Consider the following 23,161-nt stretch of genomic DNA (forward strand, 5'->3'; position numbering starts at 1 on the left):
AGACATCACCTTGCTGACAAAGGTCCGTATAGTTAAAGCTATGGTTTTCCCAGTAGCGATGTATGAAAGTGAAAGCTGGACCATAAAGAAGGCTGGTCGCCCAAAAACTGATGCTTTTGAATTATGGTGCTAGAGGAGATTCTTGAGAGTCCCATGGACTGCAAGAAGATCAAACCTATCCATTCTGAAGGAAATCAGCCCTGAGTGCTCAATGGAAGGACAGATCTGAAGCTAAGGCTCCAATACTTTGGCCACCTCATGAGAAAAGAAGACTCCCTGGAAAAGACCCTGGTGTTGGGAAAGATGCAGGGTAGAAGGAGAAGGGGATGACAGAGGACGAGATGTTTGGACAGTGTTCTCGAAGCTACGAACATGAGTTTCACCAAGCTACGGGAGGCAGCGGAAGATAGGAGTGCCTGGTGTGCTCTGGTCCATGGGGTCACGAAGAGTCGGATATGACTAAACGACTAAACAACAACAACAAAAATGCCCAAGTCACAAAACGCACTGGTTTTGCTTCACTGGGCTCCATGGGCTACCCTTTATATACAAACCTGGTGTGCCACCAGCTTATATGATTAAGATACTAGAAGCCTTTCAAAGGATTCAAGGTAAATATCAGGAGTATCCGATTAGTACAGGCTGTTCACCCAAATAAGCAGACTAAATAACTAGATGTCCTTGTGTATAATTAGGCCAGAAGATTGCCACAGAAGAGTGTGCAGATGTGGCTATTACATGGGTGAACAAAAGCCGCCCACGTTTCCTTGCATGCCAATAACTATGGCCAGGAATAGGAGGGGCCACCTTGACAAATTACAGAGGCATGTGGCAATTTCCCCAGTCGCTCTGACTTGAATCCTACGTGACGGTTGGGTAGAAAGGAACTAACATGCAGCGCCTCACGCAAGCAACACCTGCTCCCCCATGTCTGAGAATTGCAGAACTTGCTTTGCTGGCTGCTGTTCGAAAAAAGCTCCGCTAACAATCGTGCCACATTGGCAGCTCACCACCGTAAGGTTGGGGGTAGAGAAGACAGAAAGGAGTCCTTACTTTGACGAAGCTCATTCGGATGGTGCACATCTTGGTCAGCTCATACACCACCTCGAAGCCGTGGTTCACGGACTGGGCCAGCAACTGGGCAAAGAGCTGGTTGTTGAAAATCTTCAGGCTGCAGCCGCTGGGGATCTTGCAGACGGTGGCAGGGTGGAAGCCGTGCTGGTAGTTGCAGTTGCGGCTCTGTACAAAGATGCTGCTGTCGCTCACGCACTCTGCGTACACCTCTCCCCCCACGTAATACAGGTGGACACCTGAAAAGGGGGTGGGGGAGAGGGGAGAAAACAGACAAGGTTTCAACATAGATAAAAGCAAATTTATTCATTCATTCACTGCCATTTATGTACCGCCTTTCTGCCAAGGCACCTAAGGCAGTTTACAATTTTCTAAGTACTGAGACAAAAGATGGAACACTATTACTATTATTATTATTTTCGCATTCCCCACCCATCTGACTGGGTACATGTAAAATTGGAGGTGGGGAGGCATAGTCTGCCTGCAGTGGACCCTGATGTAGTCTCCTTCACCAATTAAATTTGCCAATTCAAAATAGTATACTATTTGCTTAACAGTGCATTATGTGATATACAGAATACAAAAAAGACACTTTTCTTTGAGAGAGAGAGAGTCTTAAAATATAGTACATTCTAAAAATCTGTGCATGGAGAAGGAGTTTGGCAGACATTCCTCACCTAAGTTTTGAAGGAGCCTACTTGCCGCAGGCTTCTCACTCTTTGGAAAGCAAACAAAGTGCTCCTGAGTGGCCTGCTCTTCATATTTCCTTGTGTAGGACCCGTATCCAAGTGCACAACCTAACCTTTGGGTGCCTTGGAACGCAACCCCAGCGTAAATGGGGAGCTGCCTGCGGTCCTAAACATTATTTGCTACCACTGCAATAAGGGCTTGCTCTCACCCTTTCCTATGTGCCTCCTGGTGTTTTCTATAGTGGAATTCCTGTTCACGTTAGACAGCAGCCCAAGGCAGAACCTGTTCTTATTGTTCGACGGATCTGTAAAGCCATCTATCAGTATACTTCGCGAAGAGGCCTGGAAAGTCTCTCCGACTCGGTTGTTGAGTTCATAGTACGCTACCGAACACCAGTGCTGCGGCTCCTCATAGCAAACGGGCCGGAAGTCTGGAAGGAAAGTCAAGAATGAAGAAAAGAGGCAGGGCCATCTCTTCCCTCACAACAATATGTCTAGTCACATATGCTGTCAGGAGTTGCCTCCATGGCAAGTTCCTTTTCTTCCTAATCTTCCAGCTACATCATTCCAAAATACTGTTAAGTGTATATTCAGACAGCTGGAAGGTACTGGTTCTGGCTGCAGTAAATGACAAAAGGGATACTGATCAAGGGGGTGGAGCAACTGACCTATGAGGAAAGTTTTTGATAGTGTTTGGGCACCTTGAGGTGAGCTTTTATGCCCCCACCATGTCATCTGATTCTACCCTGATTAACTTGGCATGATGTGTATTCAGCAAATTTGTCCTGAAGTGGATCTGATCCTTCTGTGCTCATAAAATGCAATATATTGCTTTTATTTTCTGATTGGTGACAGCCCCACCATTAAGTACGGTGCACTTCTGACACTGCTAAAGAGTGCCTGACAATTCATCAAATCCACCAGCCTCAAGTTGAAGGCTGCAAGTCACTATCACTCCTACCACATGGCCAAAACAAGGAGTAACTCATGTCCTGAAGCAGGTGGAATAATTCTGTTCTGATTTGAATTATAGCAACTCAGGAAAGGGGTCTAAGGGTTCACAAAGCACCCTGAAAATATCCACTTGCTGAGCTGTGGAATGGAAAGGGCAAACACGACTTGAGCAGCCTTTGGAAAAGGAGCAGAGGCTAGAACAGAAAGCATTAGAGTGGCTTTGTACATTACAAGGTAAGATTTATGGCAGACGTAAGCAGGCACCAGCGCATTTGCTTTCCGCTACACATTGTAAGTGTGATGTTCCAAGGAGAACTAGACCATTAGCACGTCCTCTTTTCAGATGTGATAATATAGTGATAAATGAAAAAGCGAGGTGTACTTTGGCACCTCCTGTCTCCTATGTGTTGAGGAAGGATGACTGCAACCTTACTCACCACTGCAACTCGAGACAGTAACAGGTGCCTTCGAACTTTGATATATCAAAAATTGTAAGCAGTTCCGATAGTCTTATCTCAAAACCAATGTTATAGAGATGGTAAGTTCAGAAAAGGACAAATGCATTAATTAACCATCACTTTATCAAAAAATAAAAAGTGGACTTAGCTTACAAAACCGAATCTGTAATCAGGAACACGGAAAGCAAAGTGTTTTAGCTTACAGGGCAGGAAGTGGGACACACATTGATTTGGAAAGCAGCGGGTAGTGGAGTTATTCTTTGCTCTCTCAAAATGTGAGCTCTCACAGCTTTTGCAATAAAACTGATAGGCAGTAGGTTTAAGTCAAAGAAAAGTTATTTGGGCGATATCCTGGAAAATTCACTGCCAAAGGATGCTGCACGGCTTCACTTCCTTACCTGCTGAAGTGGGATTTCGGATTATGTTTGCCTCATGCTGATGCATGGCAAACAGATTTAGAAAATATGGGGTGTCTCAACAGCAGCAAGCCTATAGGGGCTGTTTGGATAGGCCATCAGGCCTATCAGATACTAACCAATGGAATAGTGGTCTAATCTGCCTTAGTCTGTGGAGATTTTTTTTTTAAATGCTTTAAAGGAGTGCCTCATGCGGCCTTGGAGTTGGTGGGATCATTGGTTGTCACATACATAGAAAGCACGACCTGAATATGGACTAGAATGTTTCTGCTTCCTTGGGCTTTCATTTATCAGTCGATTGTTTGTTATCTAAGCTCAGAGGTAGCCTTCAAACAACTAGCTAGTTTACCAATATTCCAGCCACATCAATTAGAACCGTTCCAATAATACTGTATTCTAGTGGTTCAGCACTGGAAGCAATTTTGTTAAACATCACTTTTAATCCAGGTTAAGGATTTGATTTCCCCCCCTGCTGTCAGAGGCCTATAAATCAGGCATAGCTCAAGTCATTTTCCCCTAGAAAACGATACAAGTATTTACATACTTTCAGGTTCTCCATCGGCAGATTTACCTCCATTGGGCAATGACAGGACTAACTGGTTCTCTGCGGTTGCATGTATAGAGCGTCCATGGTGGTTTCCTGGCGTTTCTCTCACGTTGTAAGGCGGAGGTGGCGTTTCGACTAGAGAGGGGGGATAGAAAAGGAGAAAGCTACTGAGCCTGCCATTTCATTAACTGACTAGTTTATGTTCACTGGAGAAGGACCAAAATCTTCTGACGTAAACTGAATCCGTGTCTCATCCGAATTAAAATGGATTTTCAAGGGTTTTTGTTTCAGATGAAGGATCAGACACGGCCCAAGATTCTCATGTAAACATTTTGACAGTGCACATCACATGAAATGATGAAAGCAATACAACTGTCAGCGCCAAAATTGTATGGACTGTACGCTTTCGTATGAACCAAATACCACACGAAAGTTGATATTCCATGCCCCCCAAAAGGTAAACGGTAAAGGACCCCTGGACAGTTAAGTCCAGTCAAAGGGGACTGTGGCGTTGCAGCACTCATCTAACTTTCAGGCTGAGGGAGCCAGTGTTTATCCACAGACAGCTTTCTGGGTCATGTAGCCAGCATGACTAAACCGCTTCTGGTGCAACGGAAACCAGAGCACACAGAAACGCCATTTACCTTCCCGCCGCAGTGGTACCTATTTATCTACTTGCACTGGCGTGCTTTCGAACTGCTGGGTTGGCAGGAGCTGGGACAGAGCAACGGGAGCTCACTCCATTGCGGGGGATTCGAACCACCGACCTTCAGATCGGCAAGCCCAAGAGGCTCAGTGGTTTAGACCATAGCGCCACCCGCATCCCTCTTGTCCCCAAAAGAGAAGTCACTGTAGACCCATTCATCAGCACTGGAAATGTGTTCAGGGAGACTGCCGCTTATGTATTTTTTTACCTGTAAGTTGATAAGGACTTCCTGGTGTAGAGGAACTTCCGGGGGAGTCAGGGTAGCTCATGCTGCTAGGGGACTGAGAGAACATGTGGGGGGTCACTGGGAGAGGGGGGCATGGAGGATGCTGGAAAGAATCAGGGTAGGTCGCATTATGAGGCATCAGTGGCTCACTGTGAAGAGACGCATTCCGGAATTTGGCAAGGAGGCTGAGGTGAGGGTTGAACTCACTATGTCTTGGAACCAGAACAGGAGGCAACACTAGAACAAGAGGGAAAACATGTGCGGCATTAAAAGCAGTTAGGGGCACAGTTTGAACTGGTGTCAGGCAGTTTCCACGTTTGCTTCTCTTGCCCAATTAGTCTGGAAGCAGGTCTCCAGAATCTCCTGAACCTTTCACTTAAGAGACGCCAGGGATTGAATCTGAGATCTCCTGCAGCAAAGCACGCACCACACCACTGAACTGTGACCTCTCCCTAGTTATATGCAATGCCTCTCCCAAGATCTGGCATGTCAGTCACATTACCAAACTTTCATGCAAGAACGTATGCAATTCCTGAAAGGGGGGGGGGTGTGTTAAAACATGCAAATTCAAATTAAATGACCTGTGAGTGCATATTAGGAATTTCACCAGTAGAGACCTGTGAAAATTCCTTATCCTTAAGCTGCAAAGGTCTTAAAACTGGTGGGCGAAAGACACTGAAATCTCAGAAACCACAGGTGGTGGGGGAAGAAAGAAAGAAGAAAGAAAGGAAGGAAGGAAGGAAGGAAGGAAGGAAGGAAAGAGAAAGAAAGAAAGAAAGAAAGAAAGAAAGAAAGAAAGAAAGAAAGAAAGAAAGAAAGAAAGAAAGAAAGAAAGAAAGCACTACGCAGAATTTTCAGTGCTGCAAGTAGCAAGGCTTCAATGCAGTATCTGAATGACCTTGGCATACATATTTTAAAGACAAAATTTATAGGGTACAAAATCTCAAATAACAAAACATATTTATTCTAAGTATCCAATTAATACAATTATTCAGAAAATGTAAATTACTGTTTCCCAAGTTCTACGAACTGATAAAATTAAAATCATGAATGCGATACAATTAATATTCTACGCTTCAGGTCAATAAATAGAGAAAATGTGCAAAAACATGCTACGTATAAAATGGGAAATGAGGCTGGCTGGGAAATAACTGGCTTCCACACTAGCAAAACAACAACCACAAGAGAAAACTCTACTGGATCTATCCCATCAGAAACAAAGACCACTGTATGACAATAATAATATCAGGGTGGCGATTAGGGAAATCACACATATATTTGGAGAATTTTACCATTATACATGAAAAAGCCACCTTCCCACCACTGCAAATGGAGGGGGTCTTTAAAATAAAAACCCACCCATGCCACATTTACCAAAAGTTGACAGAAATTTGAAAGGTCAGGTATTACAGAAGTCAGAGAAACTATTATATCTTCATAGGGCAATAAATCTCAAGGGCCAGATGGAATTACCCCCGGAATATGATAATGCTTTCTTTCCGACATATTGTTAACTCCATTAACAGATGTAATAAAAAATACATGAGAACAGAAGATTTGTTGACTCATGGGTCTAGAGAAACACTGGCAGGAGATCTATGACTGATCTCTCCCAACATTTCCCCCCACCCAATCAAACACACCCACGGGGAAGAGGGAGTGCTAATTTGACTAAGAAAGGGGTATGGGACTTGGAAGAAGTGTTTTCAAGTCTCCCTCCCCGAATTATTTTCCCCAATCTAATTCACAACCTGCCCCTGAAGTTGCAGTTGGCCAGGAAGGAGAACAATACTAGGCAAGCCAGGAAAGGATCCAAGGAATGAATCATCATATTGACCAATATCATTATTAAATTTATTAAATTTATGTTTACCAGGTGATGGCAACAGTATTAGCAAGGAGGTTTGAAATAATTATAGGACACAACATACATTTCCCCCCTGCTCTTCAGCAACACCCAGGTTGCTAGACTAAACAGCAACACCCAACTTACATATATCACTGGTAAGACAGTCCCTGCCCTCAGGATTACAATCTAAAATACACAACATGAAAGGGAATGGGGTTGGGAGGAAAGAGGAACATTGTAGTGTCCTTGCGTGGGGGAATGTGGCAGCCACATGGCTCCTTGGCATGCTATGTGTAATGGTTCTAGGGGTTGCTCGTGCGTAAGCTGGCTGTATCTATCCGGCTGGGTGCAAACACCTGGCTGGGTTGCCTAAGTGAACCTTTTCTGTCCGGACAGCCACTCACCCGTGGCTGACTCAATCGCTGGCGGAATCCATCAGTGGGCGTTTCTTAAACTTCTTCCAGCAAAGAAGCTCTCTGACGCCTAGTCTCCTCCTACTCTCTCTGCGCGGAAGCCTTCTGCGCAAGGAGGGCGTGGGCAGCGGAAGACCTCTACTCTTCCCGCTGGTCCCGGGCAAGGAGTCATGGGACCGCCTCGCCGCTTCCCCCATCTGCCCCCCTTCTCCACTGGTGCTACGCTGATTCTCTTCCCCAGAAGATGGGCTGCTCCTCCCGATCCCTGGACGCTCTCTGGAATCCCTCTGGCTTTTGCTCTCTCCGGCACTGATGGCAGTTCCCTGACACTATGCTATGATGAAATGTCATTTTGGGGCATTTAGTGGGGATGTTTTTTTTGGGGGGGGATGGACACCTAGAAGAGCTCTGTTGCTGCTGCCACAGATTGCAGCAAAAGCATAAAAATTATTTATTTAAAAGAGAGAAATCACAACCACTTGTGTAAGGTCCCAGGTTCAAATTTCCAGTTAAGAACTGGTAAGTGTCCCCTGTATCAGACCCCAGTGTGCCTCTGCCAATCAGGGTAGGCAATGCTAAGTCAAATGGACCAATGGTCTGACTCAGTTAAGGGCTTCCTGTGCACATACCCCCCTTGAATCTTATTGAATAATCTTAAGCTCAAGATACATAAATGCAAAAATGAAAGGGGTTTTCCCCTGGCTATATCTGCACTACACTGCAAGTGAGCCAATGGAAGAGATTGGCTGAAGGACAAAAACACATCTTCTTGCCATAAGAACAGATGTAATTATTGTTATTTTGGCGGAAAGTCCATTGGACCAATGCCACAGTCGAACAATATAATTTACTCAAGAGTGGACAATTTTATTGCTGAGTTAAACAGATGTCAAACAGATAAACAACTATACAACTTTCCAAACAGAACTGAAGGCAGGCCTGTATTGGGATGCCTTTTAATGTTTGATGTTAAAACATTAACATCCTAGGTGGGTCAGAATTATGCAGTGAAACAAAAGCCTCCATTTCCCTCCCCCCCCCCCCACTATCCTGTGCAACCTATAGGACATATGAGATTACACAAAATTAGGGTTTTTTATCATGTTTTTTAAAAGATATTCGTTGAATATATCAATTTTAAAAAGTATTTCCAGACAGGAACTCAGGTTAAATTCCAAAAAACTGATACATGAGGTGCATAAATAACTTTGGTAGAGACAAATCAGGAACTGCAAGCAATCAGGAAAGCAGGTTGAGCATTTTAGAGGCCAATTCCCAAGACTGTAGCTGAAGATCCATATTCAAATACACATCGTTCATTGATTCATAACACTCAAACGCACATCATTTCCAGATTTGGGCATAGCCTCTGCCCATAGTCTCAGAGACCAGGTACAATCCATGCCTTCTCTCTTATGCTCCTCCAGTGCCCTCTTAGAAGAAAGGGCAAGAACTAGCAAAACAAGGAAGACCAAAAGCATAGGCTGTTGACTGCTTGGCAGAGGAGCCTAATTCCGGAAGCATTCAGGTTAGGCTGACCCCTGAACCAGTCTTGTGTACTAGTTTCAGAAGGTGAGGCCAGCCAACATGGTAAAGCCCAATTATCCTAGCAAAGTGAGAGAAGGTGAGCTCATTTGGGGCCTAATCCTCTCCAAATCATCAACAGGATTTTCCAATCCTTTCAGAGTGCAGGTGTGACAATATTGCAGAACAAAAAACAACCACCACCTTAGGCTCTGTTAATGAAATGTCTCTTGTTTGTTTTCCTGTGCTTCCTCCTACAACATCCTGTCTTGAATTCCCATGAGCTTCCACAATACCAGCGAGGCAAAAAGCAGCTGGGAGGACATAGATTGGGTAAATGGTGTCAGGGTACCCCAGCAAAGGGTTAACGAGTCCATGCCCTAGGGGTGCTTTTCAATGGATACCTACGTATTGGGTGACTGATGAATTATTCCTTGCATAGCATCTAGTATGGCTTTAAGAAAGAAGCTTTTTTAAAAAACCACCTTCTGAAGTTTCAGCACCCTGGACAAGTACAAATATGAGCAAGAACCACAAGAGAGAAACCTTTGGAGAAAGAAATGCAATTAACTGCACCTACATTCCAGGAATCCGCTACCACAATGGCTTCTTTTGACACCTGATTTGTGACTTTAGGGCAGCACTTGAAGGAGGAGACAAAAGTTTGCAAAACCACAGCAGCAAAGTGAGTTGAGTTCCACTGTGCCAAGCTGCACTTGAGGCAAAGCAATCATTTGTCTGCTTCATTAAGTGCAGAACAGAAGCACAATCCAAATTTGCCATGGCACATCTGACCAATTTAGGGTAGCTCTGTAACTACACGGAACATTATGAGCTGAGTTGCAAATTATTTCATTACATGACCACAGCACTGTTCTAACAGTGCAAGTTTAACTTGGTGTGTGATTTACACTGAGAGAGCAGAGGAGAATGGTTGAATCTTACCTCCCCAGTGGAATGTTCCCAATCCAATCCCCAATTCTTGACATTTTTTTTTTAATACAACGTATGGCAGATATGATCACAGATCTCCAGAATCTCGTCTAGTCTCCCCTTTATTTTGGAAAATGTGTCATGTATTTCTCTTCTCCTATTATTACATTTTTACAGGATGTTTTAGAATTGGCATGAATTTGTTCAATTTCAATTGTTTTATGATTCTGTATATTTGCAAGGTTGCAAGAGACTGTTGTTAGCTGCCCTGGGCTCCAATCAGGAGGAAGGGCAGGGTATTTAAAACAAAGAAACAAATCACTAAATAAAAACAAAATTTTGCCTTCTCATCAGTGACTCTGAACTTGCCTCACACACTTAAAAAGAATAAATCCCATAAATAAAAACAAACGCTGTATCACAACAAATCACAGCGGCCAAAAAATTCATACTGACACAGCTTATTTCACCTGATGGCTTTTAAGAAACCATGATTGATTGCTAACACTGTCACAAAGTAGCCTTTAAGATTACTTCCAACCCATGTTTAGTCAGATTCATCACAAGATTTAACAAGGCTGTTTCTATCCTGAAGCAGCAGAACTTGGTTCCTGGTTAAAAACAGCAACGTAGATTTCTCAGTAGAAAACTGATTCAGTTTTCTTTCTTCATCAAGGAGTCTATATTTTCCTCTTATTCTTATGGTTTCATAATGAGATTTCTTACAAAATATGAAACCCAATGCAGTGGTAGCCTTTGCATCAAAATTTATTTTTAGATTGGAGAGGGTGCAATGCTCTGGGATCTACTATCCAAAATGTTTTCTCTGAAATTTCTCTGATAATCATAATTTGATCTTAGATCCCAAATTAGCACTTTTGTCACCTGAGAACAACTTTAATCCTCTGGTTCCATCTTCAACCCTAATCTCTTTTCTCTTAGCTGCTGCCATAAGATAGCTGCCAAATGGGAAACGGGAAAATGTTACTTTGCCTTCGCAGTATGCACGCATATGGGGAAAAGCAATTTTGGAACGCATGACCCAACACAGGAGAGTTGTTAATGGACAGGCGAAGAGAGACAAATTTTTAGGCAAGCGGTCTTTGTTCACTGGTCACATCCATAAGTCAGCCCAGTTGTTACAACACATGTATCTCTCTGGAAATTAATCAATGAATTTTATCATGTATGTACCTTACTGTTACTTTTTGTAACCGACAATCCAATAACAGGCACTCCATGTGTTGTTTTTGTTTTTATGTTTATGGTATTACTGTTGAAACATAGATACTTTTTTAATTTATTGGGATGACTTGCTTACCTGGGGTCTCCACACGTCGATAATGGTAAGGATTAATGCACACTTCTTTCTGCTTTGAGCCAAACGGGAACTCGCAACATTCCAGTGCTTTCAGTTCATGGTGAGACTGCAGGTCAGGCCAGCGCCACACTCTGCAGTAGATGACATGAGGCAGCCCTTTGCGATGAGACACTTGCAACCGCCCATCCAAAGACCGTGGGATTGTCACACACTTGCTGGGCTGCCCGGGGCAGCTGAGCGCCCTCTCCAGTTCCTCCATGGCTCCCTTCTTCTTCTTTAGCTTCTTCACCAAGGAGTCAACAGCCTTTTCCGCCCACTTCTCCTCTTCATCTCCTTGCTTCCAGCCCAGCAGTCTCTTCACAGCCGGGCTGGTGAAGGAGAACAAAGAACTGATCGAGGTGCTGGAGTGCATATGAATCGGAGATAATACGTATGATTGCAAAGTGAGACCCCAGATATGTAGATCTTTCTTAAAAAAAAAAAATGAGGCCCAAATTTTGGCACTGGGAGGACAGCTGCTTTCAAAATCAGGCTCGTTCACACATATCCTAGGTGTTCTTAGAGATATTTCATCGCAAGTGTCTTCCAATATCGAACAATTCTGCAATAAAAGAACAGTGTTCTGTCAGACATATTACAGATCCTTTTTCATCTCTCTTTTTAAAAACTCACCTTGAAACAGAACCAATTTTGTCTGTTTGTTTTTCTGCTTTTTGTTCACTAGAGTAAAATAAATAAAGACAGCATCTTTCTATATATCACAACCAGAATCTTCAGCAATAGCAAAATTCAACAGGCACAGGATTGCAGCCACTTTAAAATAAACTTTACTCACTATGTACTATAAACTGGGTATAGTTAATGTCTTTTCTCATAAAAACAAAAGAAGGGAAAGCCAAGAAAGGATCTTGAAACACTATAGTTCTGCCTGTGAAGTTTCTAACCTAGTAGTACCACATCTTTAGATATCTAAAAGCCCACTGGATTGAATCCAACAAATCCATTTCATTTGCACAAGGACTTCCACTTCTGCAATGGAACTTCTCCCTCTCCTCTCCAGATCTACTCCTGAGTATTACGATGCAATACATGCAACAGAGAATAAACATGTAAAAAATTGGCACTGTTCTTATTATGGTGGAATGATATTTCCAAGGTTATATTAGGGTTAATCTGGGTCCTGCCGGACCTACATGTGCATCACACCCAGCAGTTATAATATTGTCATGGGTTGGCAGGGGGCAAGGATCCCCTAAAATTCCTGGGTGCCAGGTTCTCCCCATAATTTCTGAATTTAGTAAATGTGTTGGTTTGACCAATGGATTTAGCAAGGCCTAACAGATAAGTCAGGGACGCAGGTGGCGCTGTGGGTTAAAGCCTCAGCGCCTAGGACTTGCCGATCGAAAGGTCGGCGGTTCGAATCCCTGCGGCGGGGTGCGCTCCCGCTGCTCGGTCCCAGCGCCTGCCAACCTAGCAGTTCGAAAGCACCTCCGGGTGCAAGTAGATAAATAGGGACCGCTTACCAGCGGGCAGGTAAACGGCGTTTCCGTGTGCGACTCTGGCTCGCCAGAGCAGCGATATCACGCTGGCCACGTGACCCGGAAGTGTCTCCGGACAGCGCTGGCCCCTGGCCTCTTAAGTGAGATGGGCGCACAACCCCAGAGTCTGTCAAGACTGGCCCGTACAGGCAGGGGTACCTTTACCTTTACCTTTAACAGATAAGTCAAGCCAGCTTCCTCAAGAGATTGGCTGAGAGGGGCCATCAAGGAAGAAAAACACATGATCATAGTCATTGCCCTGACAAAAGGTGGGGCATTCGGTCTCAGACAAGAAGGGGGGTGGAGTCCCTCCCCCAACTGTGTGTTAACTAGCACAGATTTCTGATGACTTGTTGACACAACTGTTAAAAAAGAGCTAGAGGGAATCTATACTATTTCTCTTAGGAACTGGTAAAGCTGAAGGAGCATTTCAGTCTTAAAATTTCACTTGGTGTTTTTGGCGCTGTTTCTAATTTCAATGCGAGCCATTCTTAGTAGCTGGCCTTTGGAGGAAGATCCTCTGGAGGCACTAGCACTTTTATCAGCCCTGCCAATTTACAACGGGCAAGAAGATGCCTGCGGGCTGGGAGAAAAAAAAGACTCTGATGATGACATGACCACTTGATCGAGAAGAAGAATAAAAATTCTGTACTGCTCCGTATGAATAGTAGACGTACACTGATGACATGCCCTTGACAGGGAGCATGCAGGCAGACTTAGATAATTTTAGACTCTGGACTAAATGGCATTATTGTGGCCTCCCTCTTTAGATGGTAATTCAAAATGTGTAAGGCAGCCTTGATGCATTTAGGGGGCTTCTGCTCATTCTGCTGAGCAGGCCCTGGACTGCAGATCCAAAGTCCTGCCCCGATGGCACCAGTCATCAATACACCAGTTTAAATAAGTGGGCCAAAGCCATTTCCGAAGACCTAAAGCCCAAAAGCTTTACAAAGGTCAGCTGGCAGTTACTTCAAAGCCACATGGCTACTATGGAGAAAGCTTCTTCCTCACGCCCACCAGTTTCACTGATCTCGCAGGTGGATAAATGAGAAGGTATTCCACTGTTGATTTTAATCTGCACGCAAGAGGGTTACAGGTGCAGTAGGTTCTTTGAGTAACTTGGACCCAAGCTGTTTAAAGGCTTTAAAATGTTAGAGCCACCACTTCAGATCGGTAGAGCATGAGACTCTTAATCTCAGGGTTGTGAGTCTGAACCCCATGTTGGGCAAATGATTCCATGAAATTGGGAATGGAAGCAGAGTGGGAACCAAAGTGGCTGGTACAACAATGGTGTCACAAGATACAACCACCTAACTGCCCCATGAGGACTTAGGGGGCTGCATTTCAAACCAGCTGAAGCATTGCAGCCGTCAAAGCTTGGTGTGACAAGTACACAGATTATTGTGCCATCTCTGAAAGTAAGACTCCAAATTCCTGGAGCTGCGATCTGTCTGCATTTCTGTGTTTGCCTGTATAAATCTACTCCTCTCACTGTAGGAACATGAACATGTCTTCATTCCACCGAAATATTCCTTCACACACAATTATTTATTTATCTGTTCGAGAAAACGCATATCCTTCCATTCTGCAGTTGAAAAAGATTTAAAGAAAAATTACAGAGCTCAGGGAAGATTATATCATTTGAAAGCAAAACAATGTTTCATAAAAAACAAATTAAGCAGCAGCAAAAGGCCAACTGGAACCAATTAAAAACCAAGTTGAGCTTCAGGCTATTAAAAACCTAACCAAGTAAATTAAAAGCTTGTCTTGATTCCTTTCTTTCAAAACAGTTCTGACCAGGAGGCAGAACATAGGCTATGCCAGCTAGGGCAACATCTGGAGGGCCAAAGGTTCTCCACACCTGCCTTCAGGAGTGGGAAGGATGGTTTGGGAGGAGGCAGTTCTTTAGTGGATATTTAAGTCACGCATCTTAACACTTCAGACAGGACAATTTGGTGATAGGAAGTCCACCGGTCAGCCTCACTTCTTTATCTCACTCACACTCAAAAAATGTTGTGATGGAAGAAGGAGGTGCTGTGCTATTAACTGGGCAGAGCTAAAGAGTAAACCAATGGTGCAAAAAGGAGAGTAACAAATCTGTCTAACTGTATGAACTTGAGGGACTGGGGAGACTTAGGCTGCAATGCTAGACACAGGTACCAGGGAGTATTCCACTCACCTCACTGAAACCCAAGTCCAACCAAAACACATGCCTGCCATTTTACTGTTAGACTTCTTATCTGTTTCCTGATTAAGTTAATGTAACTTTATAGCCAGGCAATCACCAGATCTTAAAACTAACATTTCGGAGTGCTGTCTTGTGGTTCCCCCACCTCTGCTTCCCATTTTAAACAAGGCTTTAAATAAACAATGTTATCTCTTTCGGTCAGATTAAATAAGTTACCTGTGACATCAGCATGACTCTGCAATGCTGTTACTGCTGGTGGGAGATAAGACCAGGACATAGGCATTTATACAAAAATAATTATATTTTAGAAATAGACAGGCTTGCTGTTTGATGCAAATGAAAGGGAGTGATTTTTACTAATTACCTAAAACAAAAAACCGGCAGTGGTCACTTTTAAAATCCCAGGCCCATCTAAGCATGAACAGAATTAAGAGTCTCTCAGAAATGACAGTAGTGATATCAACAGACATTTTTCAAAGCCAGGCCACTGGCAGTGAGAGAGTCAGTGTAGTTTATTGTTGTTTTGATATGAGAATCCCATGTATAAATCTCTTCTTGGCTATGACATTCCCTAGAAAGGTTCAGGGAAGTCTCTCAGGGCCTATCTTTACCTCACAGGGTTACTGCAAGGATAAAATGAGATTCCTCATATAGGATCACTGTTGGGATCAAACTGTGATGATAAATAATAAAAATGGAAACACTCTGTGGTACAGCCACAGTCTCGGGAAGATTCTAGCATCAGGTTTTCTAAAGCGCATAATACAAAACGTTGCTCAGCAGCCTAGCCTAAGCATTCCTCTGAATTTGCTGCTCCGTTTTAAAAGGCCTAGCCCTCCTTTCTGCTTGGCTGATGCAAAGACATATACGCATGAAACATAATGTATAATTTCAGGGCTGGAATTACACTGAAGGCCACCAAGGGCAGTCACCAACACTGATCCTCCACACCTTGGGGCGGGGGGGGGGGGACTTAGCCAAGTGGCCCTTATCATATTCTAGGATATGGTGTGCCACAGTGAGTCAGCACGAAGGAGCAAGATACACCATCTGCATGATAGCACCACTGGGAAATAAATGACAGCAACAAGATATTAGATAGTTCGAGCAGTACTCGATACTGACGTGCTAATCAGAGATTATTTTCTCACACAGATGATGTAAGCCCCTGGAAGAACAAACAGTTTTGCCTTGCCGTTCCTTTGAACTTAACAGAGGTGACACGACCCTGCAATCTGCAGGAACTCGTATGGTGCATACAAGTTGTACACTGCAAAACAAATCTTGAGGTTCATAGTTGTGAAGTCATATCCTTGAAGGCAGTGGTTCTCAAACATTTTTTCCTCTGGACTGCCTTGGTGCATTGGGACAACCTTGCACAACTTTCAGGAAGCAGGCCATACAGACTGAGAAAACTATGTTGGATTCCAGTGCGGTGCATCTGTCCAGTGACATAAATGCTGCACCAAAAAGGCACTGAATAGAATAGTATTGTTACAGGCTCCAGGAGCTTATCCAGGGTTCAGTTTCCTTGGAATGAGAGACAGTGCAGACTGTGGTGTCTATATGGTTTATTTACACATACAGTGGTACCTCGCAAGACGAATGCCTCGTAAGACGAAAAACTCGCAAGACGAAAGAGGTTTTCGTTTTTTGAGTTGCTTCGCAAGACGGATTTCCCTATGAGCTTGCTTCGCAAGACGAAAACGTCTTGCAAGTTTGTTTCCTTTGTCTTGCAAGTTTGTTTCCTTTTTCTTGAAACCGTGCATTCAGGGGGTGCAGTTGCGTCTTGACTTCGAGGAGCAACTCATAGCACGCGGTGTGGTAGCCTTTTTTGAGGTTTTTTAAGACTTTGGTGATTTTTGAAGCTTTTCCAAAATCCGTGCTTCGCAAGACGAAAAAAATCGCAAGACGAAAAAACTCGCAGAACAAATTAATTTCGTCTTGCGAGGTACCACTGTATGTACAACCTGAGCCTACGATAGTGGGGCTCACAGCATTTACATCCCAAAAGTTCTTGCTTCTCCCATACAGTGGTACCTCGAGTTACAAAGGCCTCAGGTTACAAACACTTCAGGTTACAAACTCCACTAACTTGGAAGAGTTACCTTGAGTTGAGAACTTTGCCCCAGGATGAGAACGGAAGTCGTGTGCCAGCAGCGCAGCGGCAGCAAGAGGCCCCATTAGCGAAAGCATGCCTCTAGTTAAGAACAGTTTCAGGTTAAGAACGGACCTCCAGAACGAATTAAGTTCGTCACTAGAGGTACCACTGTATTCACAGCCTTGGAATAAAGGAGAAATCAAAGATGGGTCTGCCTCTCTGGTTGCTACCTGCTTCTTGCCCAACTCACAAACACTCTGGCTTTTGTTTTTCTCACTACCAGTCAGGTGAGGGAGGGGCCCACCTATTTGCTCTCTGGCACAGTGCTACTTATTTTGTCATACTAAGTTGGTCCTTAGGACTATTAACTCACACACAGAAGCATGGAATCCTCCATTTGATTTTTAACCATGCTGGATCCAAGACTCACGAATTAGAAGGGACTCAGGCAACACACTGACTACCCCTCACCAAACTCACAGCAGTATAGAATAATGGGCTGGGACTAGTATCTTTGTAGTTCTTGAGCTGAACAAAATTGCAGTCCATTAGATTCTAGCAGTAGAACTGAAACAGTGGGCTTTTTTCTTATTATCTACCCATATATATATCTGTCTAGACAGGCCTCTCTCGAGTCTGTGGATTGATTTGGCACTTTCGGTGACATTGAGACCAGTGACATCATCCAGCAGCCTTTTTCTATCTTGGTATTAAAAGTCTCACTTGTTGTACTGCCATACAGATAGAATGGAAAAAATAAAACGTTACTAGCCCTGTAAAATACCCATTAGCTCACCCATAAAGAAGAGAACACCCTGTGCCTTTAAAAAAAATAAAAATCAAAGTTTCAAAATCTCCACACACACACACACACACTCCAACAAGTACACCACTTATACACTTGTGTATTTATTTAAAGCATTTTCACTCCACTCTTCAGCCAAAAAACAACTAAACAGCTCCTGGAGGAGCTTACACATATCAGTAATAAGTCACCTCCTGTTCTCAGGCTTACAACCTGAAATACATGACACAAAAGGAAAAGGGATGGGAAGGGAGAATGGGGGGGGGGGGAAAACGAGCATTGGCAATGCATTCATCATCCTTGTACACTTTGCTACCCAGCATAATACCTAATGACTCCCTATCCACCCTGCATGGTTCCATCACACATTTTCTTTGTTGTAAATGCTGACATTGTGCACCCACATTTCTCAGGGGCACAACAAAACTCCACAGGTAAACCACTGGTTTCACAACACAAAGAGTTTGCAATTATAATTACAAGCAGACAAACTGGACAGTAGTGCCTATCCCAAAACAGTCTCTAAACCCAAACAGAAAGCACCCCTACAGCCCTGCACGACTGCTTCTATGAGACAGCACCAAAAACTTACACCTACTTTTTCTCCCTCTTGCCAAATTCTGACTAATCTTTTAGATCTCCTGGCACAAACATTCTCAGGCAGAGAACAAGCCCCACACCTTCATCTAAAAACATTGGTGTGCCCTCAGTTCCTCATTCTTGGGGTAGCTGATAATCATCTTAGTGATCCATCAATAGTAACTGCAAAAGATCAAGCCACAGCAAGGCTAGTGAGTGTTTACTCACACAAAACAGTATTCCTATAATATTTCGGTTTTTACATCTGCAGAGGTATTTTCAGAACATAGCATTGTGGTGCCCACAAATATTTTTGTTAACAGCTATTTGAGCATGTTTTAGTTGGCATCCTTCTCACAGTCTGTGATTGTCACGCTGTTTTTCTCCCAACAACAATTCTTGTCTGCTTCAGCTGCTAGAAAACAAGTGATTTGACACAGTCCAGAGCATGAAGAGATTCTCCTTTGGGCCAAGCAAAGCTGGCAGTCTTTCTGGCAACTTCTACCTCTTGAAACAGCTCTCCTTACATACATCTATTTATAAATTTGTAAAATAATAGGAGAAATGGTTTTTTCAGGCTGCACAGCTCGAGAAAGAGGCAATTGAAGCCAGGAATGGGGAGCCTGTGACTCTCACTTACTGTTGGGACTCCATGTCCCATCATCCCTGACCACTGGTCCCACTGGCTGGGGCTGAAGGGAGTTGGAGTCTACCCACACTGTAAGCTCTAAAGAAAGTGAAGGGACAGGAAGATAAGAGTGCTGAGTAGGCAGGTGCCAGAGGGTCAAGAGAAGAGGATGAGCTGGACAGACTACACCTGAAGTCACCTACAGACCACCAACAGGAGTTCTGAAGACAGTCCCTGGAGCAAGGTTTCTAAACTGGAAAGGCTACCCCATTAGAGCACTACCCCACCAACCTCATTCTTCCCTCAGCTAACCCCCAGCCTGCTTCCTTTCTTTCTAACCCTGTCTATCTGCTCCCTCCTCCTTAACCTCAGTGCAGCTCTTGTAGAACTCTTGTACCTACGGGACCGCCTCTCCTGATATGTCCCACGGAGGACCTTACGGTCTTCAAACAAAAACACCTTGGAGGTCCCGGACCACAGAGAGGTTAGGCTGGCCTCAACCAGAGCCAGGGCTTTTTCGGCTGCGGCTCCAATCTGGTGGAACGCTCTGTCACAAGAGACTAGGGCCCTGCAGGACTTGACATCTTTCCGCAGGGCCTGCAAGACAGAGCTGTTCCACCAGGCCTTGGGCCAGGGCACACCCTGACCCCCTCCTTTGGTAATTCTTCACAGAACTCTAGCCCAATGGTTGCCATCAATTTGATTTGAACTGATTTTATAATGAATTGATTTTAGAATGCTGTATTTTACTGTTGTTAGCTGCTCTGAGCACGGCTTCGGCTGGGGATATAAATAAATAAATAAATAAATCATCGTCATCTCAGCAGGAAGGGGGACAAAACAAGAATTATTTGGCTTTGCCTACAATTGGCTCTGGCGCCACCTTCTGTTGGCCTCCATGCCTTCCGCACAACCAGTCCACTTAATCTAATAACAGAGGAGCAGAAAGAATCCTAAGTGATGTCAAAATCTCAAAATGCCTGTTAAGTCTATGAAGTTGGCTAAGGCCTTAGGTGCAATCTTCCAGCCTTATATGTAGAAACATAAGTGACTTCAATAGAATCTAGAAGCAGCTGCAGACCAAGCAAGTTTGGGGGGGGGGTTAAGTTGAAAAGGATTGTGCCGCATATCATTAAGTAAAGTTGGTGTATATATGCAATGTGAGGCCACAGTAAGATGGAACTACTCCGTGCCTTTCTGGACCTTGGCAGCTATTGGGTCTTCTGCAACACAGAGAGAAATTATCCAGTGCAAATGGAACTACTGAAAAATGCTGCCTTCTGCCCACAATATACGACACAGAGAAATAGGAATTATTTATTTCTAGCCAGTACTGCATTGCATCAGACCAGCCGTAATGTGGCACCTTAATATCACACAAGATGAGGATGATCACAGCAAAAGACATCACTCCGCATGTTTTTGTAAGCAATATCTGTCCACCGGGCAGCAACAGGGTCACTGTGCCATTGAAATGGCAGCATTTTTGAGGGAGAGGCCATGTATGTTTCAGGTAGCTCTCATGTTCACTGGCAAGGCCCACCTGTGCAGCTTAAAATGATGCATAGCATGTCGTTTCCAGTTAAGGACCATGAGGCTTTCAGCTGGGAGATGACAGACACTATGAAATCCAGCAAGAAAATAATGTCCTGTGCATAATTTATAGCTAAACAAAAGCGTTGCAGATCTTCATGTCTGAAAAGAAGCTGTACGCAACAGTTATTTCCTTCCCTTTTCCCAAGATAAGGTTTTGCCTGCTCAGATGTTTAGTTCTGGGCTACTAATGTACTTTGCAGTAAGTGCAAGTGGTCAAAATTGCAAATGACAAATTTCAAAAGCAGCTACAGACCAGATTCAAACAAAGTTCTTTACAAAGAGGCATTAAAAAATGAATATTGGTGATGTCTTGACAACTGAATATTTAAAAGAAGAGGGGGGAATATATGACAGGCAATAAAGTGACGTTAGTAAAAATTGCTAAGGTTTCTCTGTCAAGCCTAGCAGCACAAATGTATTTGGAACAATCCACAGATAAGTTTTGGTTTTTTTAAGTGCTATGATGTGATTTTGTGCAAGTCCCGAGCATTTCAACATGCCATTCTCAATGTAATGATATGCTATAATTCCAAACAAACTCAAGCTTACCCACCAGAACTGAGCAGCATGCAACTGCAGGCACATTTTTACTTCTTCACAGTAAACCACAGTTTGAAACTATGGCTTACTGTGACATATGAACCAATGAGAGATGGGGCTCAAAGTCTCCTGTGACACCTAAATAATGCATCCATTTCTAAATACAATGTTGTTGTCTGTGGGTCTCCTCCATCAAAGTAGTATAGAATACATACTCAGAATGAGCTGGAGGGAAAGCTAAAAATAACAGGAATGCAAAGAACCACCTTGATAGCTCAATGCAAAATACCATATGGAATCTAGCATTTGCCTACATTAACATCAACAATTGTTTTCATATCAAAATGAGAGGACAATGAGTTTTTGGCATGAGAGAACAAACCCATAACCCTTCAATAAAATTTTCACCAACCAGATGACCGCCAATGTTTTGGACTAGAATGCCTATTAACACCTTCCTGCCCTCCTTTTCTTGAACATCTGGCCTGTGATATGTTCTAAGTCAGCCTTTCTCAAACTTGGGTCCCCAGCTGTTTATTGGACTACAATTCCCATCAACCCTGACCACTGGTCCTGGTAGCTAGGGATGATGGGAGTTGTAGTCCAACAACATTTGGAGATCCAAGTTTGAGAAAGGCTGTCCTAAATAGTTAAGACACTTGTCTACTCTTTTTCCTTTTCATTGCAGTCCTCACTCTATAGCTGCTGTTGCTTTTTTACTTAACTCTAACCCTAATCAATGCACAAACCAAGTGAAAGGTCTGAAACACAAATGCTATTTCTGTTGCTCAATATAGCTATTTATTCCAACACATTATTGCTTATTATCATGTAGCTGGATGGTATCTAAAAAGGAGGGGGGGGGGAGAAGCTCCCCAACTTACACTAAAACAATTAATTCTATTTCATCTTCCTGTCATTCTATCTCAAATGTAATTAATATAAGCAACATCTTCTTGCAGGGCATAGGCTCCCTCTGCATTATTTAACTGGGATTCAAAAACCCTGGAACCATGCACTAATATAAGTACATGGTTGCAAATATGAATAACGTGCAATGTTACTCCTATATCTCAGTATTAGGGCTTCCTGTTTTCTGAATGGAGAACCGGGTTATCCTTATGTAAGGGCCATCAGAATAAATGACAAAGAGTGACATGGAAAGATGTTTCCAAATCAGGATTGGTATACACAACAAACTTCCCCTCCCTGCTGGACAGGTGCCTGTGCTGTCACATCCACCTGCGTTGGCAATCTGCTTGGGTGCAGAGGCTGAATTAAAGCTCCCTATCAAGAGAGGTGGAAAAACAGGTGATTGATGCTGCCAGAGTTTAGTGGGCAATGAGGAGGAGAAAGGAAACCTTCACCTCTGTTTTTAACTAACAGCTGTTTATAATTATGCCTGAACCCAGACAAAATGTTGCTAGTCTTTAGGGTGCTTTATTACAAGAGGCTATCCTCAAGCCATGGTTTATGAAGTTGGCTTGTTTCCCTAAACCAGTTAGCCAACAACACAGCACTCCCCAAAAGCTTGTGAACTACAACTCCTGTAATCCCCGACTATTATTGCCCATGCTGGCTGTGAATTGTAGTCCGCAACATCTGAAGGGCACCAGGTGGACAACCTCTGCACTACACCATAGTCATTTTGAGACATTGTACAGTGGTACCTTGGTTTAAGAGCAGCTTAGTTTATGAACAACTTGGATTAAGAACGCTGCAAACCCAGAAGTAGGTTTTTTTGGTTTGTGAACTTTGCCTTGGAAGCAGAACATGTTTCGCTTCCTGTCGAGTGTGTTCCATTTGTAAATTGAGTCCCCCGCTGCTATGGGAAAGCATGTCTTGGTTTAAAAACATTTTGGTTTAACAACGGACTTCCGGAACGGATTAAGTTCGTAAACCAAGGTACCACTGTATGTATAAGTGACAAATAAATAATAGCAATGCATAAGATTAAGCACAGCTTCAGGTTTACAGGCAGCAACAAGCTGTCAATGACTGAAATGGAAGCAAAGCTTCTGATCACTGCAACCACTCCAGAAGCTGGGAGGAGAGGCCAGAACCCCAGGGTGCATGCAT

The 23,161-nt window shown here is 43.5% G+C and overlaps 1 protein-coding gene across 3 annotated transcripts in view; it reads right to left on the minus strand.

The window, feature by feature from the left end:
• SMAD9 (SMAD family member 9) overlaps window positions 1–23,161 on the minus strand; it is a 39,392-nt gene that overhangs the window by 10,948 nt on the left and 5,283 nt on the right. For 2 of the 3 annotated variants that reach the window (XM_079973903.1, XM_079973904.1), the window contains exons 2-6: window positions 11,108–11,708; window positions 5,050–5,304; window positions 4,133–4,270; window positions 1,970–2,191; window positions 1,054–1,310 (exon numbers count right to left, since the gene is read on the minus strand). In XM_079973903.1, coding sequence (XP_079830029.1) covers window positions 1,054–1,310; window positions 1,970–2,191; window positions 4,133–4,270; window positions 5,050–5,304; window positions 11,108–11,519 — 1,284 coding nt within the window. In that variant the 5' untranslated portion in view covers window positions 11,520–11,708. The remainder of the gene's footprint in view (window positions 1–1,053; window positions 1,311–1,969; window positions 2,192–4,132; window positions 4,271–5,049; window positions 5,305–11,107; window positions 11,709–23,161) is intronic. The other variant, XM_079973905.1, reaches the window with a different exon arrangement.

This window comes from Podarcis cretensis (assembly GCF_951804945.1).
Source record: "Podarcis cretensis genome assembly, chromosome: 4".
Taxonomy (NCBI): Eukaryota; Metazoa; Chordata; class Lepidosauria; order Squamata; family Lacertidae; genus Podarcis; species Podarcis cretensis.